The sequence below is a fragment of the Lycium barbarum genome, chromosome 6 (genome assembly GCF_019175385.1).
Source record: "Lycium barbarum isolate Lr01 chromosome 6, ASM1917538v2, whole genome shotgun sequence".
In the NCBI taxonomy this organism is placed as follows: domain Eukaryota; kingdom Viridiplantae; phylum Streptophyta; class Magnoliopsida; order Solanales; family Solanaceae; genus Lycium; species Lycium barbarum.
The window spans coordinates 116,086,850-116,109,743 of record NC_083342.1 but is presented as its reverse complement, the minus strand read 5'-3'; the positions used below and the strand labels follow the sequence as shown (position 1 = coordinate 116,109,743).

At 35.8% G+C, this 22,894-nt stretch overlaps 1 protein-coding gene across 1 annotated transcript; it reads left to right on the top strand.

The window, feature by feature from the left end:
* Positions 1-17,686: 17,686 nt before the first annotated feature.
* Positions 17,687-21,058, top strand: LOC132645728 (probable pectinesterase/pectinesterase inhibitor 36). The gene is made up of 3 exons (XM_060362889.1): positions 17,687-18,195; positions 19,599-19,925; positions 20,245-21,058. Exons 1-3 carry the CDS (start codon positions 17,733-17,735, stop codon positions 20,934-20,936), a joined length of 1,482 nt encoding a protein of 493 aa, XP_060218872.1. The 5' UTR covers positions 17,687-17,732; the 3' UTR covers positions 20,937-21,058.
* Positions 21,059-22,894: the final 1,836 nt, after the last annotated feature.

Sequence of the window (22,894 nt, the reverse complement as noted above, 5' to 3'; positions counted from 1 at the left end):
CATTACGACGGATATCTTTGAAACTTAACAAGTTTCTTGGGGATTTAGAAGAGAATAATGCATCTTCTATAACAAGTTTCGTCCCCTTAGTCAGAAATATAGTAGCCCTTCCGGAGCCTTCAATCAATTTCGAATTGCCAGAAATTGTATTAATATTTCCCCTTTTTCTACGCAAGTGAGAAAAGTATTTCTCATCTTTGAATATGGCATGCGTTGTTCCACTATCAATCACACAAATATCTTCATGATTGGTCATTGATCCAAATAAAATTTGAGGAATTTCCATAGATTCTTCACAATGAAATAATAGATAAGTGAATATCGAAGTAGATATTATGATTAGACAAAGCATTACACACATTTTATTATATAAACATGGAAACATAACCACATACAAACGACACGTATGAAATATCTAAGTTTTTACAGATCCATCACCGATCAAATGATCTATTTTCCCTTCAGGGAGTTCAAAGAAATCGGCCACATCTAGATGCATGGGCTCAACATTATCTTCAGAAATAAAATTTGCTTCGGCATCCTTTTCTGCCCTTTTGAGAGAGGCTTGATACAAATCAACTAGGTGCTTTGGCGTACGACAGGTACGTGACCAGTGCCCCTTTCCTCCACATCAGAAGCATTTATTTTCTGAATTTTTCTTTTGCACAGTTTTATGCTTTTCATCCTTCCTTTTACACTGCTGGTGGTGAAGGATATTATTTGGTGCAAGAGGAGAATCATGATTAAAATTCCTTCCTCGAGCACGATCATGACCACGACTGGGGCCACAATCTCTTTCACGCCTAGAATGACGAAAATTTGCCTCATTCACTTCAAGGAATGAGGCAGTACCAGTGGGTCGGCTTTCATGATTTTTCATTAATAATTCATTATGTTATTCAGCCACTAAAAGATGTGCTATTAAATCAGAATATTTCTTGAATTTCATCTCTCGGTATTGCTGCTGCAGGAGCATACTCGAGGCAGGAAAAGTGGAGAATGTTTTCTCCAGCATATCATGATCAGTAATATTTTCACCACATAATTTCAACTGAGAAATAATTTTAAACATGGCGGAATTATATGCCTTAATAGATTTAAAATCTTGTAGCCTTAAACGAAGCCAATCAAAACGTGCTTGTGGAAGTATGACCATCTTCAGGTGGTCATATCTATCTTTTAAATTATTCCACAGAGTAAGAGGATCTTTAACAGTGAGATATTCCATTTTCAAGTCCTCATCAAGGTGATGGCGGAGGAATATCATAGCCTTGGCACGGTCTTGGTTTGATGCCTCATTTTTATCTTTGATTGTGTCTGCCAGACCCATCACATTAAGGTGAATTTCGGCATCAAGAATCCAAGACATATAGGTATTGCCGGATATATCTAAAGCTACAAATTCACGTTTGGTAAGATTTGTCATTAGTAAAGAAAAATAGAAAATCAATACCTTCGAGGCTTTAAAGTATTTGCTCGGAACGGCAGAGTCTCGTGCTGATAACGTGTTATAAAATGAAGCTAAAAGAGTCACAATATTAAAGGATGAAAACCATAGAAATAGAATGACAAAAGAGGAGAGATTTTTACTATTCTTCCAAAATGTGTTACAAGTGTATTTAATATGAAAACTTATGCCTCTATTTATAGTGCTACATATGCATTCAATATATGAGAAAATGGAGGAACCATTAAGATGGTGGAAGAAAATGGAGGAACCATTAAGATGGTGGAGGAAAAGCATTATATTTGTGTATTGGACATTCATAATATATTTCATAACAGTTATTTATAATTAGTGTAATTATTGTTATGGTTGGCTAGTTAATTTAGGATTGATACAATCCTAATGAGATATGATATCTTATCCGCTAAGATTAGATAGGTGATGGCTCTGCCTTTTGAAAAGTCTGAATTAACTTTAGGTTAATTACACTAAACATTTTTATAATATGATCCAGTTTCGAATACATCTCATGTATTTGAAATTAATTAAACACTTATATTCCCGTCACTACGGAAATCCTACACTACACCATCTATGAGATATATCTGTAACTAATAAGTATATTAAAATATAACGATTAAAATCCAAATTATAATTTTAAAATAAGAAGGTTTTATGTATTTACTTTTTGAAAATTTAATAAAGAAGATAAATTTTTTAGTTATATATCTTTATGCAGGTATCTGTTTAAAATAGAGAAAAAACATTTTTTGGAACATGCAACTTTTGAGACGATCATAAATAAGAAACGAACACTAATTACTTAATAAGATATATTGACTAGTAATAATAACTTTCCTACTATTAAAGGTATTTCTCCTTTTTATTTTAGTTCGTATACTTATCCTTTCGCTTTAAAATTATTTTAAAATAATTACATTAAAAAAACTTTATTTATAATTTTAAATGACCTTTTGATGATTATATTTAATATGCATAGTTTCAGATATATCTCATGAGGAGTGCAAGTGTAGGGGTTTTCATAAGGGTGACTCAGTTGGTTAAGTCTGGGGTTTCCATAATGGAGGTCTCAGGTTTGAAACTCTTTGCCGATGACAACAGGGGATTTGCCTTCTGTATTGAGCTCGTCGCATGGAGCTTGCCTAGTGCAGATTATCTTTCATGTGTGGTTTGTAGGCTATTGCATGGGAGAGGGTTTACCCTGTGCACATCTGAACGGTAGCAGTTGCGATTTCTCTTGTCATACAAAAAAACATAGGTGGTGTAAGTGTTTGATTTTAAAATACAGAAGATGCATGTAACCAAAACTGAGTTGAATTACACTAGTGTTTATTGTAATTAACCCTTAATTTTTAAGAACCATATTGTATACTTTTTTCTACCAGCCCAATTATATATTTATCAACATTGACAAGTATGGTGACATCTAAGTCATTGAAGCAAGAGAGCGGCATAATACTTTTTGAGCAATTTCAACCTCGGGTTTTATCGGGTTATTCGGTTTTCTCGGGTTTTTCGGGTTTTTTTACATATAAATTTTACTTTAAAAATTTCTTTAGTCCTAGTAAGATACAACTATATAATTAAGGTGTTTCTTGAGAAAATAACACAAAATGTGAGAAGAGTGATGACATTATATTAAAATATTCAACAAAAGCTAATAAAATCGGTTAAAATAAATATTGCTAATTAACAAGTCATAACGAAAATGACCATAATCTAAAAATACTAAGTCATGCTAAATAAGTACGACTAATAATTATTAATTACATGACAAAGGAAAAAAACTTAAGTTATGTATTTTCACTCTCTAAATCAACTATGCAAAACTAAAGAATTGATATCCAGCATTATTGTCATTCCTAGTGGTAATGTCATGACCCAATTTAGGACCATGACCAGCGCTATGGGGTAGGATTCCCAAAGCAAGCCTTAATGAGAATTTACAGAAAATCGGACAGAGTTTCCCATGTTTTTATGACTATCGAAAACTTTTCTGTCTCAAAATCAACAACAGAAACATCCAATCTCAACCAAACTAAATGCAATCAACCCGTTTTCAACATAATGATACTAAAACATCTCTGAAATACGGGAAAAACGTCTAATACTAGTCACCAGTCTAAAATGAATAAAGAATACTCATGGAATAAATCAAATGACTATGGAGCAACTCTAAGAGTTAAAAAGAAAAGACCATCATAAATAATAGAATCTTGGCCCACGCGGACAAATTCGGGGCTCACCAGGAACTTTCAACTCGTGCTCTCTAGTTACTGTAATCCTCACCAACGTCACCTGCGGTCTTTGTAAAAAAATAGCGAGGAGTGAGACGCTTGCTCAGTGAGTAATAACACTTAACCACAACCGTTTTTATTGGGGACAAATCAGAAAACGTGCTTATATAATATTCATAAAATATCACGAAATAAATGCCCTTTTTGCAAAAACGGTAGCAATACCCAATCCTGTCAGTTTTCATGTAAGCAGAAATCATTTAACAATTCAGTAATAGACTCGGTAAACACTGTCATATCAACTCTTATATCTGGGAGGTTTAGAAAGGATCATGTAATCTATATCATGTGTACCCCTTCATAAAAGGAGTCAAATATAACTATAGGTCCCTGCTCGAGGGAAAATGGTACATGTATGCTAGTTCTACCTTCCCACTAGCGAGGGCTGTAACTGTAATCTGTAAATACAAGGTGCACCAGGTCTAACGAACCCGCCGTTAGCTACGGGATCCTTCAAAGTCTCCTCCCATTAATACTTTTCTTTGTAAATAATAAATACTCATATGAAAGCATTTTCAAACAATACATGCATTTCAATTCTTGTCAAATCATGTAATTTCATTTCAGAAACGGTAATTATATCTCAAGCAACGGTAAAACATATCTAGTAATGGTGAAAACAATTAGAATGACCGGTAAACATCTCAAGTAAACAGTTCGGTACCATATCAAGTAAAGGACTTGTCCCACATGCAATTTCAAAGCATCAGTAACACATTTTATTTTCAAAATCATGTATAAACCATGAAGGTTATGAAAATACAAATTGTGGTAAGATTACTACTCACTGTACTCGTGTCGAAATACCAAGCCGTCAATTCAAGCAGTCTGTATGACTCCTTTCGATCAATCTATATTACCACAAACACGAGTCTAAGTATCAAGTTCATGAACCACCCAAAAATCGGGTCCTATTCTATCAAATTCTTCTCGGTTCCATTCCAAAATAACCTCTGTTAGGCTACCATAAATTAAGTCTCAACACTTGTCATCATTTCAAATTCACGAGACATTTATCAAATAGTTGGTTTTCCATAGAACCCGTGTTTAAAGTTACCCGCTACTGGTTTAAACACTACATTTTCTCCTGTATCAAATTAAAATTCAAACTTATTAATAAGAATAAGTTTTGAAAAATTACCTTCTTTTTCTCCTTCTCTCTAATTAATTGATTCCTGTGTAGAGTTCTCCTTGTGCTTCTTCAGTGGAATGAAAAGAAAACTCACGTCCTTTTCTTTCTTTGTTTTCAAAGGTGGCTGGCCACTTCCAATCCATTCTCTTTAGTTTGCCCTTTTCTTATTTCATATCTGACGGGCTAAGGCCCATTAATTGTATCCTTTTTTTTTTCTTTCTTTTGGTTTTTGGTTTAATTATTAACTAGTATCACTATTCAAGTATTTTCTAATTGCGTATATACCCTTATTTAAATGTGGGATATTACATTCTCTCCACCTTAAGAAATTCGGTCCTCGAATTTAAAATAAGAGCATACTTATAGACTGAAACAAGTGGGGATACTTGGCTCGCATATCGTTCTCGGACTCCCAAGTAGCTTCTTCAATGGTATAATTTCTCCATAAGACTTTCACGGACACAATTTCTTTCGACCGTAACTTCCTTACTTGTCTGTCAACAATAGCCACTGGCTGCTCCTCATACGTCAAGTTCTCATCAAGTGTTATAGTCGGTGCTTCCAGCACACGAGAGGGGTCTAATATGCATTTTCTTAGCATAGAAACATGAAACACTTGATGAATAAAAGACATCTCACGAGGAAGTGCCAAACGATAAGCCACCTCTCCTACGCGGTCAAGTATCTCATATGGTCCAATAAACCTTGGACTCAATTTATCGCTTTTTCCGAATCGCATCACACCTTTCATAGGAGAGACTCGCAAGAAAACTTTGTCCCCAACTGTGAACACTAAATCTCTTCTTCTCTTATCCGCAAAAGACTTTTGTCTGCTCTGAGCTGTGAGCAACCTCTGTCTAATTAACTGGACCTTGTCGATAGCTTCTTGTACCAAGTCTGGTCCCAATACATTAGCCTCTCCCACTTCAAACTATCCGATAGGAGAATGACACCGCCTTCCATATAAGGCTTCATATGGAGCCATCTCAATGCTTAACTGAAAGTTGTTATTGTAGGCAAATTCAGCTAAGGGTAGGTAATAATCCCAACTACCTCCAAAATCAAGAACGCAGGCTCTCAACATATCCTCTAAGATCTGTATAGTACGTTCAGACTGCCCGTCTGTCTGCGGATGAAATGCCGTACTAAGATCTACTCGTGTACCCAATGCTTCTTGAAAAGATTTCCAGAAACGGGAGGTAAATTGTGATCCTCTATCAGAGATGATGGATACTGGAACTTCGTGAAGTCGGACAATTTCATTCATAAATATCTGTGCATATTTCACTCCACCATATGTAGTTTTTACTGGCAAGAAGTGTACTGATTTTGTTAGTCGGTCTACAATTACCCATACAGAGTCAAAACCTCTAAGGGTTCGCGGTAGCCCGATCACAAAATCCATAATAACTCTTTCCCATTTCCACTCTGGAATCTCAATATGCTGTAGTAATCCCGCGGGTTGCTGATGCTCGGCTTTAACCTGCTGACAAGTCAAACAACTAAAAACAAAGTTAGCAACATCTTTCTTCATACCTTCCCACCAATACAATTGTTTCATGTCATGGTACATCTTAGTGGATCTAGGGTGTATAGTATATCTGGAGTTATGAGCTTCTCCAAGAATAGTTCCTCTTAACCCATCTACATCTGGTACACATAACCGTTTACCCAGTCGAAGAACGCCATCACGGTCAACAGTTATTTTCTTACTTTTACCAGCGAGGACTTGATCTCGGTATTTGCACACTTGCACATCCTCATATTGTGTGGCCTTTATGCGCTCTACTAATGAATATTTGGCTTGAACATAAGCCAACAATGCCTCTGATTTTCCCACACCAAACCTAACACCTGTACCTTCAAGTTTCAGCATATCCTTCGCCAACGGTCTCTTGTCTGGAGCTATATGTGCCAAACTACCCATAGATTTTCTGCTCAGTGCATCAGCCACAACATTTGCTTTTCCAGGATGATACAAAATAGCACAATCATAATCCTTGAGTAGTTCCATCCACCGACGCTGTCGAAGATTTATGTCTTTCTGCTGGAAAATGTACTTCAAGCTCTTAAGGTCAGTATAAATCTCACAAGTTTCGTCGTATAAGTAATGCCTCCAAATCTTTAGAGCAAATACCACTGCGGCCATCTCCAAATCATGCGTAGGATAGTTCTGCTCGTGCTTCTTTAACTGTCTCGAAGCATAAGCTATAACACGACCATTCTGCATGAGAACACATCCTAATCCTACCCGTGAAGCATCACAGAATACCGTGAATCCTCCAGAACCTGCTGGTAAGGCTAATACTGGTGCGGTTGTCAAACATGCCTTGAGCTTCTGAAAACTCTGCTCACATTCCTCTGTCCACTGAAACTTCACATTTTTCTGTGTTAACTTGGTTAATGGGGCTTCTATTCTGGAGAAATCCTGCACAAAACGCCTATAGTAATTTGCCAAACCCAGAAAGCTGCGAATCTCTGTAGGAGAAGTAGGTCTGGGCCATTTTCGCACAGCTTCTGTCTTTTTAGAATCCACCATAATTCCATCTTTGGATACAACATGCCCAAGAAATGCAACTGAGTCTAACCAAAATTCGCACTTTGAGAACTTAGCATAAAGCTCATGTTCTCGCAATGTCTGCAACACAGTCCTCAAATGATTCTCGTGTTCTTCTTGACTACGCGAATAAATCAGGATATCGTCAATAAACACTATCACAAATTTATCCAGGAATGGCTTGAACACCCTATTCATTAGGTCCATAAATGCAGCTGGAGCATTGGTCAACCCGAAAGGCATCACAAGGAATTCGTAATGCCCATATCGAGTTCTGAATGCCGTCTTTGCAATATCTTTTTCTTTGATTCTAAGCTGATGATAACCAGACCGAAGATCAATCTTTGAGAAGTGAACAGCTCCCTACAACTAATCAAACAAGTCATCTATACGAGGCAAAGGATATTTATTGCGTATAGTTACCTTGTTCAGCTGTCTATAGTCGATGCACATTCTTAGAGACCCGTCTTTCTTCTTTATGAACAATACTGGCGCACCCCATGGTGATACACTCGGTCTAATAAAACTCTTATCTAGTAAGTCCTACAATTGTTGCTTTAGCTCTCTCAGCTTCGTTGGGGCCATACGATATGGAGGTTTAGATATTGGCAATGTGTCAGGTGCCAAATCAATACCGAAGTCGGTTTCTCGAGCTGGAGGTAATCCTGGCAAATCATCAGGAAATACATCAAAAAATTCTTTCACTACTGGTACACTATCCAAGCTAAGTGCTTCCTCTCTTGTGTCACTTATCATAGCTAAGAGGCTTACACAACCTTTCTTCAACAATCATTGAGCCTTCATAAAAGATATGACTTTACCAACCTCTGGAATTTGACCCCCTTTTAATACAAAGATGGGCTTATTGGGTATCTTAAACTTAACTATTTTGGCGTTGCAATCAACAGTAGCATAACAAGGAGATAACCAATCCATGCCCATCAACACATCAAATTCAACCATATCAAGTACAATCAGGTCAGCTAGAGTATCCCTACCCTCAATTGGAATTTGACAAGCACGATACACATATTCAACTAATAGAGAAGCTCCCACAGGAGTAGCAACAAGAAAAGGATCATTTAACATGTCTGGCTGTCTATCAAACCTTAAAGCAAAGTACGGGGACACATAGGAATGGGTAGATCCCGGATCAATTAGTGCAAGTACATCAAATGAACAAACCGAAAGAATACCTGTAACCGTTGCATTCGAGGCTTGAACATCCTGTCTAGTAAGTGCAAAAACTCTCGCCTGTCCTCTACCACCATTACCCTGTCCATGATTCCCAGTAGTACAATCTCCAGCACCTCGACCTTTATTTCCTGTACCAGCAGTACCTGAATTATTACGAGTAGCCTGAGTAGGTGCAGCTAACTAAACAGAAGCCTGGCTGGAATTCCTCGGAGGCTGAGGACAGTCCCTCATGTGGTGTCCCAACTGGCCGCACCGATAACACCCTCCAGTCAAAACACGACACTGGCCCAAATGTGGTCTGCCGCAGGTCTGGTAGGATGGAGTAGTGGCATACATCTGTCCAGAACTATGATATCCAAAAGATGATGATGATGGCCCCTTGGTACCCTGTCTATGATGTGGTCTATATACAGACTGTGAAACTGAATCCGTCTGAGAACCCTGTTGCTGCTGTCCCTGATTCCCTGCTCTGCGATTTTCACTAACGCCGCCACTGAAAGATCCCCCTATCCTGTCCTTCTTACGTAAATCGTTGGTTGCACGTTCCTCACGTCCCTTGTTTTCAAGCTTTCTAGCAAGATCAACTGGCTCTGAGTAGGTCAACGTGTTTATCCGTGGGACTACTGCATTGTAGAGACGACCAACCAACCTATCAACAAACCTCCACTCGGGCTGCTTCATCAGGCACCAAGTAAGGAGCATATCTAGCCAGCTTACAAAACTTGGTATTATACGTCGATACATCCATATCTGGAGTCTGAACCAGTCTCTCAAACTCATTGGCATATTTCTGTCTCAGACTGTCAGGAAGGAAATTATCCATGAACAACTTAGTGAACTCATCCCATATCAGTGGTGCTGCTCCTTCAGGTCTCCCTAACAACAAAGTTTCATACCAGGTATAGGCCATGTCCTCTAGTTTGTATGCTGCAAGCTCCACGGCTCTCTCACTGGAACATCCGAGAGCGCGTACTGCCTTAAGTAAGCCATCCAATAACCCTTGAGGATTTGTTGAATTCTCAGAACCTGTGAATTTTGGTGATTTCAACTTCAGGAAATCTTGCAAGGATACCTCGTTGTTCCCAAAAGTCTAAGTCTGTGCAGGTGCCCGAGAATGTGGTTGCGTCTGCGCAGGTGCAGTATTCTGCTGCTGAATCCTCTCTTGTCTATCCATTCTGTCTGCCAAACCCTCTATAACTCTCTGCATAAATATAAGTGCCTCAGCAGTGACACCCTCATGCCATGGTGGAGGTGGGCTAGCACTCATTTCAGGAGTGGGCTCTCTTGTAGTCCTCGTGGTGGTACTGCGGGTCCTCGTGGTGGTACCGTGGCCCCTACCTCGGCCCCGTCTGTGAGCTCCGCCTCTTCCCCTAGCGGTGGAGGTTGGCTGCCTGCCCGAGGTAGCATTAGGTGCCTGTGGAACAACTGTCCTAGCTCCGCCAGAAGATGATCGAGTGTTAGCCATCTGATTACCAAAATAAATAATGTTAAATTCTTCTAGTTGACCCTAAACGTCACACACGTAAGGAGGAATAAGACAGAAAGACAAGACACATCCTATCACGCTCTCGCATAATCACGATTATGGGAATGGCCGGCAACATAACCATAATTGAGATTCTACTACTAACGTGTGCTCCATCAGTCATACCGAAATAACCTAGGCTCTGATACCAAATTTGTCACGACCCAATTTAGGACCATGACCGGTGCTATGGGGTAGGATTCCCAAAGCAAGTCTTAATGAGAATTTACAGAAAATCGGACAGAGTTTCCCCTGTTTTTATGACTATCGAAAACTTTCCTGTCTCAAAATCAACAACAGAAACATCCAATCTCAACCAAACTAAATGCAATCAACCCGTTTTCAACATAATGATACTAAAACATCTCTGAAATACGAGAAAAACGTCTAATACTAGTTATCAGTCTAAAATGAATAAAGAATACTCATGGAATAAATCAAATGACTATGGAGCAACTCTAAGAGTTAAAAAGAAAAGACCATCATAAATAATAGAATCTTGGCCCACGCGGACAAATTCGGGGCTCACCAGGAACTTTCAACTCGTGCTCTCTAGTTACTGTAATCCTCACCAACGTCACCTGCGGTCTTTGTAAAAAAATAGCGAGGAGTGAGACGCTTGCTCAGTGAGTAATAACACTTAACCACAACCGTTTTTATTGGGGACAAATCAGAAAACGTGCTTATATAATATTCATAAAATATCACGAAATAAATGCCCTTTTTGCAAAAACGGTAGCAATACCCAATCTTGTCAGTTTTCATGTAAGCAGAAATCATTTAACAATTCGGTAATAGACTCGGTAAACACTGTCATATCAACTCTTATATTTGGGAGGTTTAGAAAGGATCATGTAATCTATATCATGTGTACCCCTTCATAAAAGGAGTCAAATATAACTATAGGTCCCTGCTCGAGGGAAAATGGTACATGTATGCTAGTTCTATCTTCCCACTAGCGAGGGTTGTAACTGTAATCTGTAAATACAAGGTGCACCAGGTCTAACGAACCCGCCGTTAGCTACGGGATCCTTCAAAGTCTCCTCCCATTAATACTTTTCTTTGTAAATAATAAATACTCATATGAAAGCATTTTCAAACAATACATGCATTTCAATTCTTGTCAAATCATGTAATTTCATTTCAGAAACGGTAATTATATCTCAAGCAACGGTAAAACATATCTAGTAATGGTGAAAACAATTAGAATGACCGGTAAACATCTCAAGTAAACAGTTCGGTACCATATCAAGTAAAGGACTTGTCCCACATGCAATTTCAAAGCATCAGTAACACATTTTATTTTCAAAATCATGTATAAACCATGAAGGTTATGAAAATACAAATTGTGGTAAGATTACTACTCACCGTACTCGTGTCGAAATACCAAGCCGTCAATTCAAGCAGTCTGTATGACTCCTTTCGATCAATCTATATTACCACAAACACGAGTCTAAGTATCAAGTTCATGAACCACCCAAAAATCGGGTCCTATTCTATCAAATTCTTCTCGGTTCCATTCCAAAATAACCTCTGTTAGGCTACCATAAATTAAGTCTCAACACTTGTCATCATTTCAAATTCACGAGACATTTATCAAATAGTTGGTTTTCCATAGAACCCGTGTTTAAAGTTACCCGCTACTGGTTTAAACACTACATTTTCTCCTGTATCAAATTAAAATTCAAACTTATTAATAAGAATAAGTTTTGAAAAATTACCTTCTTTTTCTCCTTCTCTCTAATTAATTGATTCCTGTGTAGAGTTCTCCTTGTGCTTCTTCAGTGGAATGAAAAGCAAACCCACGTCCTTTTCTTTCTTTGTTTTCAAAGGTGGCTGGCCACTTCCAATCCATTCTCTTTAGTTTGCCCTTTTCTTATTTCATATTTGACGGACTAAGGCCCATTAATTGTATCTTTTTTTTTCTTTCTTTTGGTTTTTGGTTTAATTATTAACTAGTATCACTATTCAAGCATTTGCTAATTACGTATATACCCTTATTTAAATGTGGGATATTACAGGTAAATTGAATTTCTTTTATTAACATTAGTGCTGAGTTGATTTTGGTTTGGACTTTATTTGAGTTACTAACATTCATAGAATTATTGACATTCAAAATTCTAAGTTCAAGCTTCAATAATATGATAATAGATAAATAACTATGAAAAAATTTAAGAAATATTTATAAACTACATTACAAATAAATATTTTTATGTATAAAATATTTTAAAAAGCGAATACATGTAATGTTAGGTTGGTTTGATTTGGTTTGACTTTTTTTAGTTAAAACCAAACCAAACCAATTATGGTTGGGTTTTTTTTTTCAACACCAAACCAAGTCGAACCAAACCACTAATCAGGTTTTTTTCTTGGTTTGACTCAGTTTATCGGTTTGGTGCGGTTTGTCGGTTTACATTGTACACCCCTAATAATTATAATCCTTTATTTAAGTTTCTTCTCTATTTTTTAATTCTCAATGAATAGTCATAATTCTCTTTGCGACATAAATCGATCATAATGGCACAAAAAGTGACATAATAGAGGATTCCAACCCATAATTAAATGTAGGGGTGTACAAAGTAAATCGAAAAACCGCACCAAACCGAGTCAAACCGAGAAAAAAACCCGACTAGTGGTTTGGTTTGACTTGGTTTGGTGTTGAAAAAAAAACCCGACCATAATTGGTTTGGTTTGGTTTTAGCTAAAAAAAGTCAAACCGAACCAAACCAACCCGACATTATATGTATTCAATTTTTAAAATACTTTATACATAAAAAAATTTATTTGTAATGTAATTTAAATATTTCTTAAATTTTTTCGTACTTTTTTTATTTATTATCATATTATTCAAGCTTGAACTTAGAATTTTGAATGTCAATAAGTTTTATATCCTATGGATGTTAATAACTCAAATAAGTCCAAACCAAAACCAACTCAACACTAATGCTAATAAAAGAAATTCAATTTACCACTAGGAATGATAATAATGTTGGATATCTATTCTTTAATTTTGCATAACTGGTTTACAGAGTGAAAATACATAACTTAAGGTTTTTTTCTTTGTTATGTAATTTGTACTTATTAGTTGTACTTATTTTAGCATGACTTAGTATTTTTAGATTATGGTCATTTTCTTTATGACTTATTAATTAACAATATTTATGTTAACCAATTTTATTATCTTTTGTTGAATATTTTAATACAATGTCATCACTCTTCTCACATTTTGTGTTATTTTCTTAAGAAACACCTTAACTATAGTTGTATCTTACTAGGACTAAAGAAATATTTGAAGTAAAAGTATATATGTTTTGCATCAAGACTATTCCGGAAAAAAAAAACCCGAAAAACCCGAAAAACCGAATAACCCGAGAAAACCCGAGGTTGAAAAACCCGAATTTTATTAGTTTGGTTTGGTGTATAAATTTAAAAACCCGACGCAATTGGTTTGGTTTGGTGTTTAAAAAATCCGAACCAACCCGATCCATGTACACCCCTAATTAAATGTATCTTCTTTTTTTAATCCACCCCAAAACAAATAAAATAATCCGGATAAATTAATTATACCAAAGGGGATACAAATTAGAAGCTGTCAATGCATATAACTTAAAAATTCTTTATAAGAGAAAACAGAAGAACTAAAATTACTGTATCGGACTGGATATACATTGTTGCAAGCTTCAACGGAGAAATTAAAGCTACTACAAGATATTTGAGTCAAATTTGAGTTAGATAGATTGCTTCTAAATCCAAAGTACCAGTGCACTGCATTAATAATAGATTCAAGAAATCCTGAGCCTAACCAAGTGATTTGGATTGATGGGAACACGTTAACTGCTTTGCAGATGAACCAATTTAAATAATTTTCGTGCATAAATATTTGCCTTCACAAAAAATCAAAGAAGACACACATACGTACACGCACAGAGAGAACTTTATCAGCTTCAGTTTTTTTTTTTTTTTTTGGTCAAACATCTTGACTTTAATGGAAACTGAGGAACTTATCTTAAACTAAGTAATTAGTTTTTGTTCAAAATTTGATTGGAATTGAAATCATACAAAAAAGCTAGAAATGTCAAAAAACCAAGCCGCCTTAATTTGTCAGGAGATGACTTTGCTATATAAACAACGTAAGAAGCAAACTTGTCAAAGCAGACCAAGGATAAGACTGAAGTCATCTAAGATAAAAATCTTCACATCTGTAATATGTTGTATTGTACGGGATAAAATAATTCCTTGGAAATTGGAGTTCTTTTCCTTTCTAATTAAGCCTGGAGGAGGGGGAGGGGGAGGGGGGAGGGGGGTGTCGTGTTGGCAGACCCCTACCAGTAGTGGGAAATTAGGAGTTGGATTAAAATGGGGAAAAAAAAAATATAAGTAAAGGTTGATTAGCACCTAATATTTATTTCAATATATATTAATTTGTCATGGTTAAGTGATTCAATAAAGTTACACTACATATTTTTAAGTGAGTAATTTTTATTTGGTATGAACATGAGTACAAATAATTTTTTATCAAAAAAATTTCCTAATTATTTATGTGTAGCTGCTAAATTAATTAATCATATATAGTTACTTGATAAGTCTTGTATAATTTTGTGTACTTCGGGGACTTGCCCTGCTCAATGTCGTACACCCTTCTCAGCTTCAGTTTTTTTTTGGTCAAACATTTTGACTTTAATGGAAACTGAGGAACTTATCTTAAACTAAGTAATTAGTTTTTGTTCAAAATTTGATTGGAATTGAAATCATACAAAAAAGCTAGAAATGTCAAAAAAGCAAGCCGCCTTAATTTGTCATGAAATGACTTTGCTATATAAACAACGTAAGAAGCAAACTTCTCAAAGTAGACAAGGATAAGGACTGAAGTCATCTAGAGCCCTTTGAATTGGCTTATAAGTTGCTGAAAACAGCTTATAAGTTGTTTTCAGCTTTTTTGAGTGCTGGCTGGCCAGTTTTTATAAGCTATTTTGTGTTTAAAATAAGCCCAAAAAAATAAAGATCCGTTTGGCTTAGCTTAAAAAAAACAGCTTATAAGCTGAAAACAACTTATAAGCCAAAAAAAATAAGTTGAGTTACGGGCCCTAAGATAAAAATCACATCTGTAATATGTTGTACGGGATAAAATAATTCCTTGAAAATTTGAGTTCTTTTCCTTTCTAATTAAGCCTGGAGGAGTGGGGGTGAGGTGCGGGGGGGGGGGGGGTGTTCCGTTGGCAGACCCCTGCCAGTAGTGGGAAATTAGGAGTTGGATTAAAATGGAAAAAAAATATAAGTAAAAGTAGATTAGCACCTAATATTTATTTCAATATATATTAATTTGTCATGATTAAGTGATTCAATAAAGTTAGACTACATATTTTTAAGTGAGAGTAATCTTTATTTGGTATGAACATGAGAACAAATAATTTTTTACCAAAAAATTTTCCTAATTATTTATGTGCAGCTGCTAAATTAATTAATCATATATAGTTACTTGACAAGTCTTGTATAATTTTGTGTACTTCGGGGACTTGCCCTGCTCAATGTCGTACACCCTTCTCTTAGCAGCACGTCTTGCCGTTATAGTCTTTGACATTTCCCCGCCCACCTCTAATAACTTCATCTCTTCTGTCTAAACTGATATCTTTCTACATAAAAAATAAAAGATCAGCCCTTAATAGGGAACCTACTTAATATATATGCCTAAACTTGAGCTATTCTGTTTGAGTTATGATTCGTTTTTGAGCATATTTTGGTCCAACAGAAAAAAGATATTTAGCGGATCAGGTGGTACACCGTTAGAAATATAGTTTTTTTATCGATATTCAATGTGAAATTTGTGCTATAAGATATGATTTTCCCACCTTATTCCCACCGAACTAGCTCACTTGAAAAACCATGGTGGGAAACAAATTCTCATTGAAACGCTGGAAAACTTCATAATTTTTTCGTGTAAAAACACTACTCCACTATTTAGGTTTTTCCAGCAACATTCAGTGGAAATAGCCACTTTTTTAGTGGAAAATTCAGTGGGAAAATAGTAATTTTTCAGTAGTGGTAAGGTCAATGGGCAAAATTTAAGTTTAACAAGTTTGTCCCATAGGCAATACTTTTGACTTTTGACTTGAAAGTTCATCTGGTAGACAAGTGGGGTCAAAAGTCCAAAATCAAGAATTTGCGATTTCCAAATCCATTGGGTATAATTTCCTGCAAGAAAACTCTCGACATTTACATGTGGGCCAAGGTTCGATCCAGTCCTTAGGCTGTAACAGCCAAAAGTATCCCAGCCTACTTGGGCCCTTGCTCGTTCAAGTCAGTTGCTCTAACTTACATGGTCAAAGGCTACAAAAATAGAGAACTACTCCTTTGTCTTAGTTTAAAACAATGCTTACTTCTTCTTTTTTTAATTTTTAATTGTTTCATATTATGCCATTTTTTCTAACAATAAAATACAACCTTCTGTATCAGTGTAATTTGTAGAGCTTGATCCTATCAGCAAATGTGTAAAACAAAAGCTCAAGACTCAGAGCAAGAAGATAACTAGTCACTAGCTCTGTTGTCAGCCGTTTGGAATTACGTGAGCTAACCACGTCATCAACTTTCATCTACCACATTGGCTCCGCACAGGAAGGATACTACTCGTGAAGTAGCTAGCTGTCTCTTACGTGCATACCTCAACTACTAAGTACCGCCTTTCCGAGTTTAAAAATTTTTGTAGTATTGTAACTGGTAAATGGTAATGTGGAACTACTGTATTTCTTTCTCAAATTAATATTAATATTTTATACACCAATAACTTATAATATACTGTATTTAAGCTATTAGATTACTTAGAAGGTAATTGCATTTAGACTATTTGTTGTAAGCGTGAATCGAATCCTGAAACAAATACTCCAATTCCTCCACTTTATTTGGCAATATCTCCTTATAAGTTGTAGAAAAGAATAACAAATTCTATATTTTTTGATCAAAAGTTTTCACAGTCACCCGAATATCATGTTTAAGACAAGTTCCAACTGTCTGGTATACGAGTATATGTACGTATTAGACCACAAATATTAATATTAAGTTCTCCTTTTTTTAAAAAAGAAATTAATACTGAATCGAACTATGACAAACAACGTGGAGGGGTTCTTCCTCTATTTCGATCTACTCCCACACGATCATATATGTATATATCTTTAATGTTTTACCCCACCAAAAATATAGTAAAAATGTGTTGAATCTATCATGATGCATGCATGGCTTAGTTTTCTACCCTTTGTTACATGAAAATCTGACTTTTATATATGATCTCTCTTTAATCCTCAATCTGTTAAAAAGCACTAGCTAAGCTAGCTAAAACCTCGTGACAAAACATTGTAGTGTTGAATGTCTATTCTTCAGAAAGATTTAATGCGCACCGTTTTCATAGAAACGTCCAAAATTTGCGCTTCACTCAGCAAGTAGAAAATCATCGACACATGTCTATGCCTTCATCTATGTGTAACAGTCTGCAAGTACCTTTATATATACATGTCCTTCCAAATTGTCTTCAAACATTAAATCTCTACTGAATCCAAAAGAAAAAAAAAATGTCCAGCTGGAATTTCACCATCTTTCTTCTAGGTTTAGCCATTGTTGCTAATGTTGTCACTAGCAAGCAAGATATTGTTAATAATGAGGCGGTCGAAAGAACAAGGCATGGGGTGCTAAGTGCAATGAAGTGGGCTCGGGGTCTAAAAGGAATTGACAAAGCCGCGGACCAACATGGTTCGATAAATAAATTTGGGAGCAGTGATGAGTGTGTAAAGCTTTATGAAGACACTGAGCCAAGGCTAGCTAGGCTAGTCTCTAATGAGACGTATTACAACCACGATGATGTTATTACTTGGTTAAGTGCAGCACTAGCAAGTCATAGGAGTTGCTTAGATGGGTTGGAAGAGAAAGGTTTGGCTTATAAAAGTGAAGAGACTCGAAACTTGACTTTGTTGCTTAAGGGTGCTTTGTTTCGTTATGGACAACTAAGGAGTAACGGAAGGAATAAGCCTAGAAAGGGTGAGTTTTGTTTTGGCACGTATCACAATTAATTACATTAACCACGCGTGATTTTATATTTAATAAAGAAAGGTTGACTTTTTAAGTTTGCAATTTTAAACATGTCATAATATTTTGGAATCTTTGAAATAATAGTTGAATTTGTTGCTTATTTTCCTAGCTAATATTAGGGTTGTTCAAATTCGAACCGTAACCAATAACCCAACCGTAAAATTGGCTTATTGATATTGGGTTATCGGACTAACGGTTGGAGAACAGATTAAAATTTTATAGTTAACGGTCTATTGGTGCGAGGGCGAATTATTCAATTTTCTTAACGGGTAAACCGTTAACCGGCTAAGAATTAGCATATTTACATTTTACCCCTATATATAAAGTATTTAGGGTTTTGTATTTATTGAAAACCCTAAAGCTAAAGCCGCATTCATATTCACTATTGAGTATTCTATAATCTATTCACCTCTTAGTTTTAGGAAATAACGAGCACAACAAGTCTCTGTGTAATTCTAGGATTCTATCCATCTATGTGATGTTAGCAAAATCTGATATTTTTAACTAAGCTGGCATTTAGCAAAAATTAGCAGAATCAAAAGAAGCCCTTTTTGAGGTAAGGTGGGAAAATTTCACTGAGAAAGAAGGTACCATGGAGCTTAGAGTTATTTTAAAGTGATAGTTGTTACATACAAGGTTTCTTTGTTTTATCTTAGATTTAGCAGATACACCGTTCGTTAACCGTCAGATAATTGCTAACTCGATACCGGACCAACCGATATTTTATCGGTTGGCCGGCGGATTTGTATATTTCAAAGCCGATAATCAATAAACCGAACCGCTAAGCATAAGCATAATTATCCACTCAATAAGCGGCCCTAGCTAGTATACATAGATTATGCAATGATTATACTAGATTATAGATGTATTATGCATTAATTATACATATATTGTATACCCGCCGCCTAGTTTAATGTTTTGATGGATGGCTATTTTAAGTTAATTTTTTTAAAAAAATATCATGATTATAAATTTTTAAAACTTGTGAATTTAACACCCCCATAGCATAACTTCTCATTAAGGAAATATAGCAACATGTCATTTTTTTTAAAACGCACCAATATTAAGGATATATGATTCAAACAAAGTGGAACAAAAGGAGTAATATTTACTGGGTCAGTAAGATTTAACCTGATGTAAAAAGTCACTTTCTTATTTTTAGATTATTAATTTTACTTATGTGAATTCATTTGGAACATAATTTAAACAACCCGATAGTGTAAATATATTATTGTCTATGTACAGAACTCAGAAGTTAAAACTCTGCATGAAATACCAGTGGTATTTTTTTGTGGGACTCCAACACATTGGAAACCTAGCAAAACTAATTAACCCTTCATTTTTGGTGACAGGGGCACAACAGAGACCAATTAGCTCTAGTGAAGGCAAGGGGCTTTTGGCATCATGGAATGCAGCAACATCCAAAGCTGATGTAGTAGTTGCACAAGATGGTTCTGGCAATTATAAAACCATCAACGAGGCTGTGGCTGCGCTCTCTCGAATGACACGTCCAGAAAGAACAATTGTGTATGTCAAATCTGGCATATACCGCGAAAATGTAGAAATTGGAAGGGGACTCGAGAATTTGATGTTTGTTGGTGATGGCATTGACAAAACCGTTGTTGCTGGCAATAAAAATGTCCAAGATGGAGCTAGCACCTTGGGCTCAGCTACATTTGGTAAGCCTTAAGTATTAAGCTAGAAATTAAATTAAATCATAATGACTTTATCAAGCGACATACCTTTTTTGCATGACGGTGGTGCTCAATTCAGTTTGACGTGGCACGCGTCGACTATTCCACCGGGTATATATTGTTTCTCACTAGCACAAACACCGAAAAACTCTGGTCACCAATACGTAGGCAGATGAGAAGAACTAATTCACCTAGTATATTTTGTCTCTGTCAAGATTTTAGCTTTGACATTCATGATTTTCATTTTACTTTTTATTGACCGCGACATATATATTAGCTTAAAACAATTTTATTTTGATTGTAGGTGTGTCTGGTGATGGATTTTGGGCAAGGGACATGACATTTGAGAACTCAGCAGGGCCACACAAGCATCAAGCAGTGGCATTAAGTGTGAGCTCAGATCTCTCCATTTTCTATCGCTGCAGCTTTAAAGGTTACCAAGACACACTCTTAGTACACTCGTTGAGACAATTTTATCGCGATTGTCACATATACGGCACTATCGACTTCATATTTGGTGATGCATCTGCAGTGTTTCAAAACTGCGACATTTTTGTAAAGAGGCCAATGGATCACCAATCCAACCTGATAACAGCACAGGGAAGGGACGACGCGAATGAAAATACTGGGATTGTTATACTGAACTCGCGAGTTTCTCCATCCTCAGAATTCAGTGCTGTTAAAGGGAGTTTCAAAAATTACCTAGGAAGACCATGGAAAAAATATTCGAGGACGGTATTCATTAAGACGGATTTGGATGGATTGATTCATCCAAGAGGGTGGAAAGAATGGAGTGGTAATTTTGCACTTTCAACATTATATTATGGTGAGTACATGAATACAGGCAGTGGTGCTAATACTGGAAACAGAGTAAATTGGCCTGGTTTTCATGTGCTACGTGATGTCAATGAAGCAAGCCCATTTACAGTGAGAAATTTCATACAGGGGGAATCCTGGATCCCAGCAAGTGGAGTACCGTATTGGGCTGACATATGATATGTTAGTATCTGTCAAGAGACTCAAGATTGTGCAGGATATTAAATTGGCAAATGTGCATATTACCACTACAATTGTATTTATAGAAATAAAAAATAAAATGGTATATTTCTTCTGTTGTATCTATGGTCTAGCTAGATTAGACCAAAACTTATATAAAGCTTTCTTCTCGTGAGCCGAAGAAAATGCTCCATGACGATTCTACATACCTTTTTATAGAGGGCTAATGCATATGCACCTAACTTGCCCTCTTTTTTCCATTTGGCACCTCAACTAAGTGTTGTTCCTGTTAAACTCCTAAACTCGTCCTCAAGTGTTCTATCAAACATCATCTGACTTACATAGTATTCCATCTTTAATGTAGCAACATGCTAATGTATACTCTAATTTAATTATGCCATCTTTTAGCTAAGATTAGTGATAACGTCCAAATCCACTCCTCAAAGAAAGAGTTTACATGGTCTTCGCAATATAATTTACCCAACTATGAGTTGGGGTCGAATCCCACAGAGAACAATATAAAGGCGATTAAGAAAGTAAAATATTTATCACCAACTAAGCTAAAGCCAAACCCTTTTTCAATATTTGTTTTTTTATTTAAAAATTAACAAAGATAAAACTAACCTAAAAAGTAAGTAAACTGTTCAATAGTCACAAGCATGGATACAAGGGAAATTACTGTCAAGTAACGATCCCATGTATTTTATGATTTTACAACTAAGAGCGAGTTTATGTTAATAGATAATGGTTTCTAAAATCTCAACCAAATCAATGAATTTCACTCTAAACTTTTCCAAAATTTAGAGTGTACATATTAAGCACTACCAATTAAATCTCAAGTTAACTTTCCAATTCCTAGCTCAAGTTATTAGATGAGGTTTAAAGCCCCAAATTTTTGTAAATTAATCTTTCTCAACCTCAATTTTCCTCTTTCGAGCTCAAATCGAAGTAAATGGGTGAGTTCTAGGTTTAGCTAATCCCTTAAGAAACATTAAGGAACAAGATTAATTAAAGAAACTAAAACCCACTTCATTAGAAATAAAAATCAGTAATACATAAGCATAGCAAAAGTTCTAATCCAAACTTTAACAATGTATATTCCTATAAATAAGTTTCAAGTGAAGGAATAAAATGCTACACACTTAGATAGTCAATACATAACAAGGAAAAGAAGAAATGAGTAAAGGATTAAGAAATTCTCATCAAAGTCTTCAAATCTTCATTCCTCATTTGTGAGTGTAAGAACCCTAGCTCTTCAAAACTTGTATGAATGCCCGAAGATGATAATAATTTCTCCAAGTCTTGCTTTTATAGTTCCCAATTTTTTCAAGTCCAAAGATAACAAAATAAGTCTCGGATTTTAGATATTGCAGATCTATCATTTTTTGCATTTTTCTCATTTCTTCAATTTGGCCTCTTTTTGACTTGTTTTCACTCGGTTTCTTCTCGATCACTTCTCAATCACGTAAAACCTGTAAAATGGAAATAAACAACATTAAATGCACTATTTTATCAATCAAACAACTCAAAAATCTAAGATTAAAAAAAAAAAAGATAAGTTTGGAAAAATATCAACTTATCAATTGGCAGCAATTGAGAGAAAAAAAAAAAGGAGTAGCTCTTAATTGAGTTGACAGTGGAAGAGCAGAACCAACAGAAACCGTCACATCCATGACCTAAAGAATAGCTTACCACATGTCTAAAATATTACTCCATCTTCATTTCCCCAATTTAATTTCTGCTTCTAATAAAAATAAAATTTAGGGGGTTTGATAGACACATTAAGGACGAGTTCAGGGGTTCAATAGGAACAACACTTAGTTGAAGTGTCAAATGGAAAAATTGGGCAAATTTAAGAGATCACATATGCATTAAGTCTATATAAAAAGGTATGTAGATTCATATCACTAAATGTCTATGTCATCATATATAATTATATACTTTTAAGAGTCAGAAAT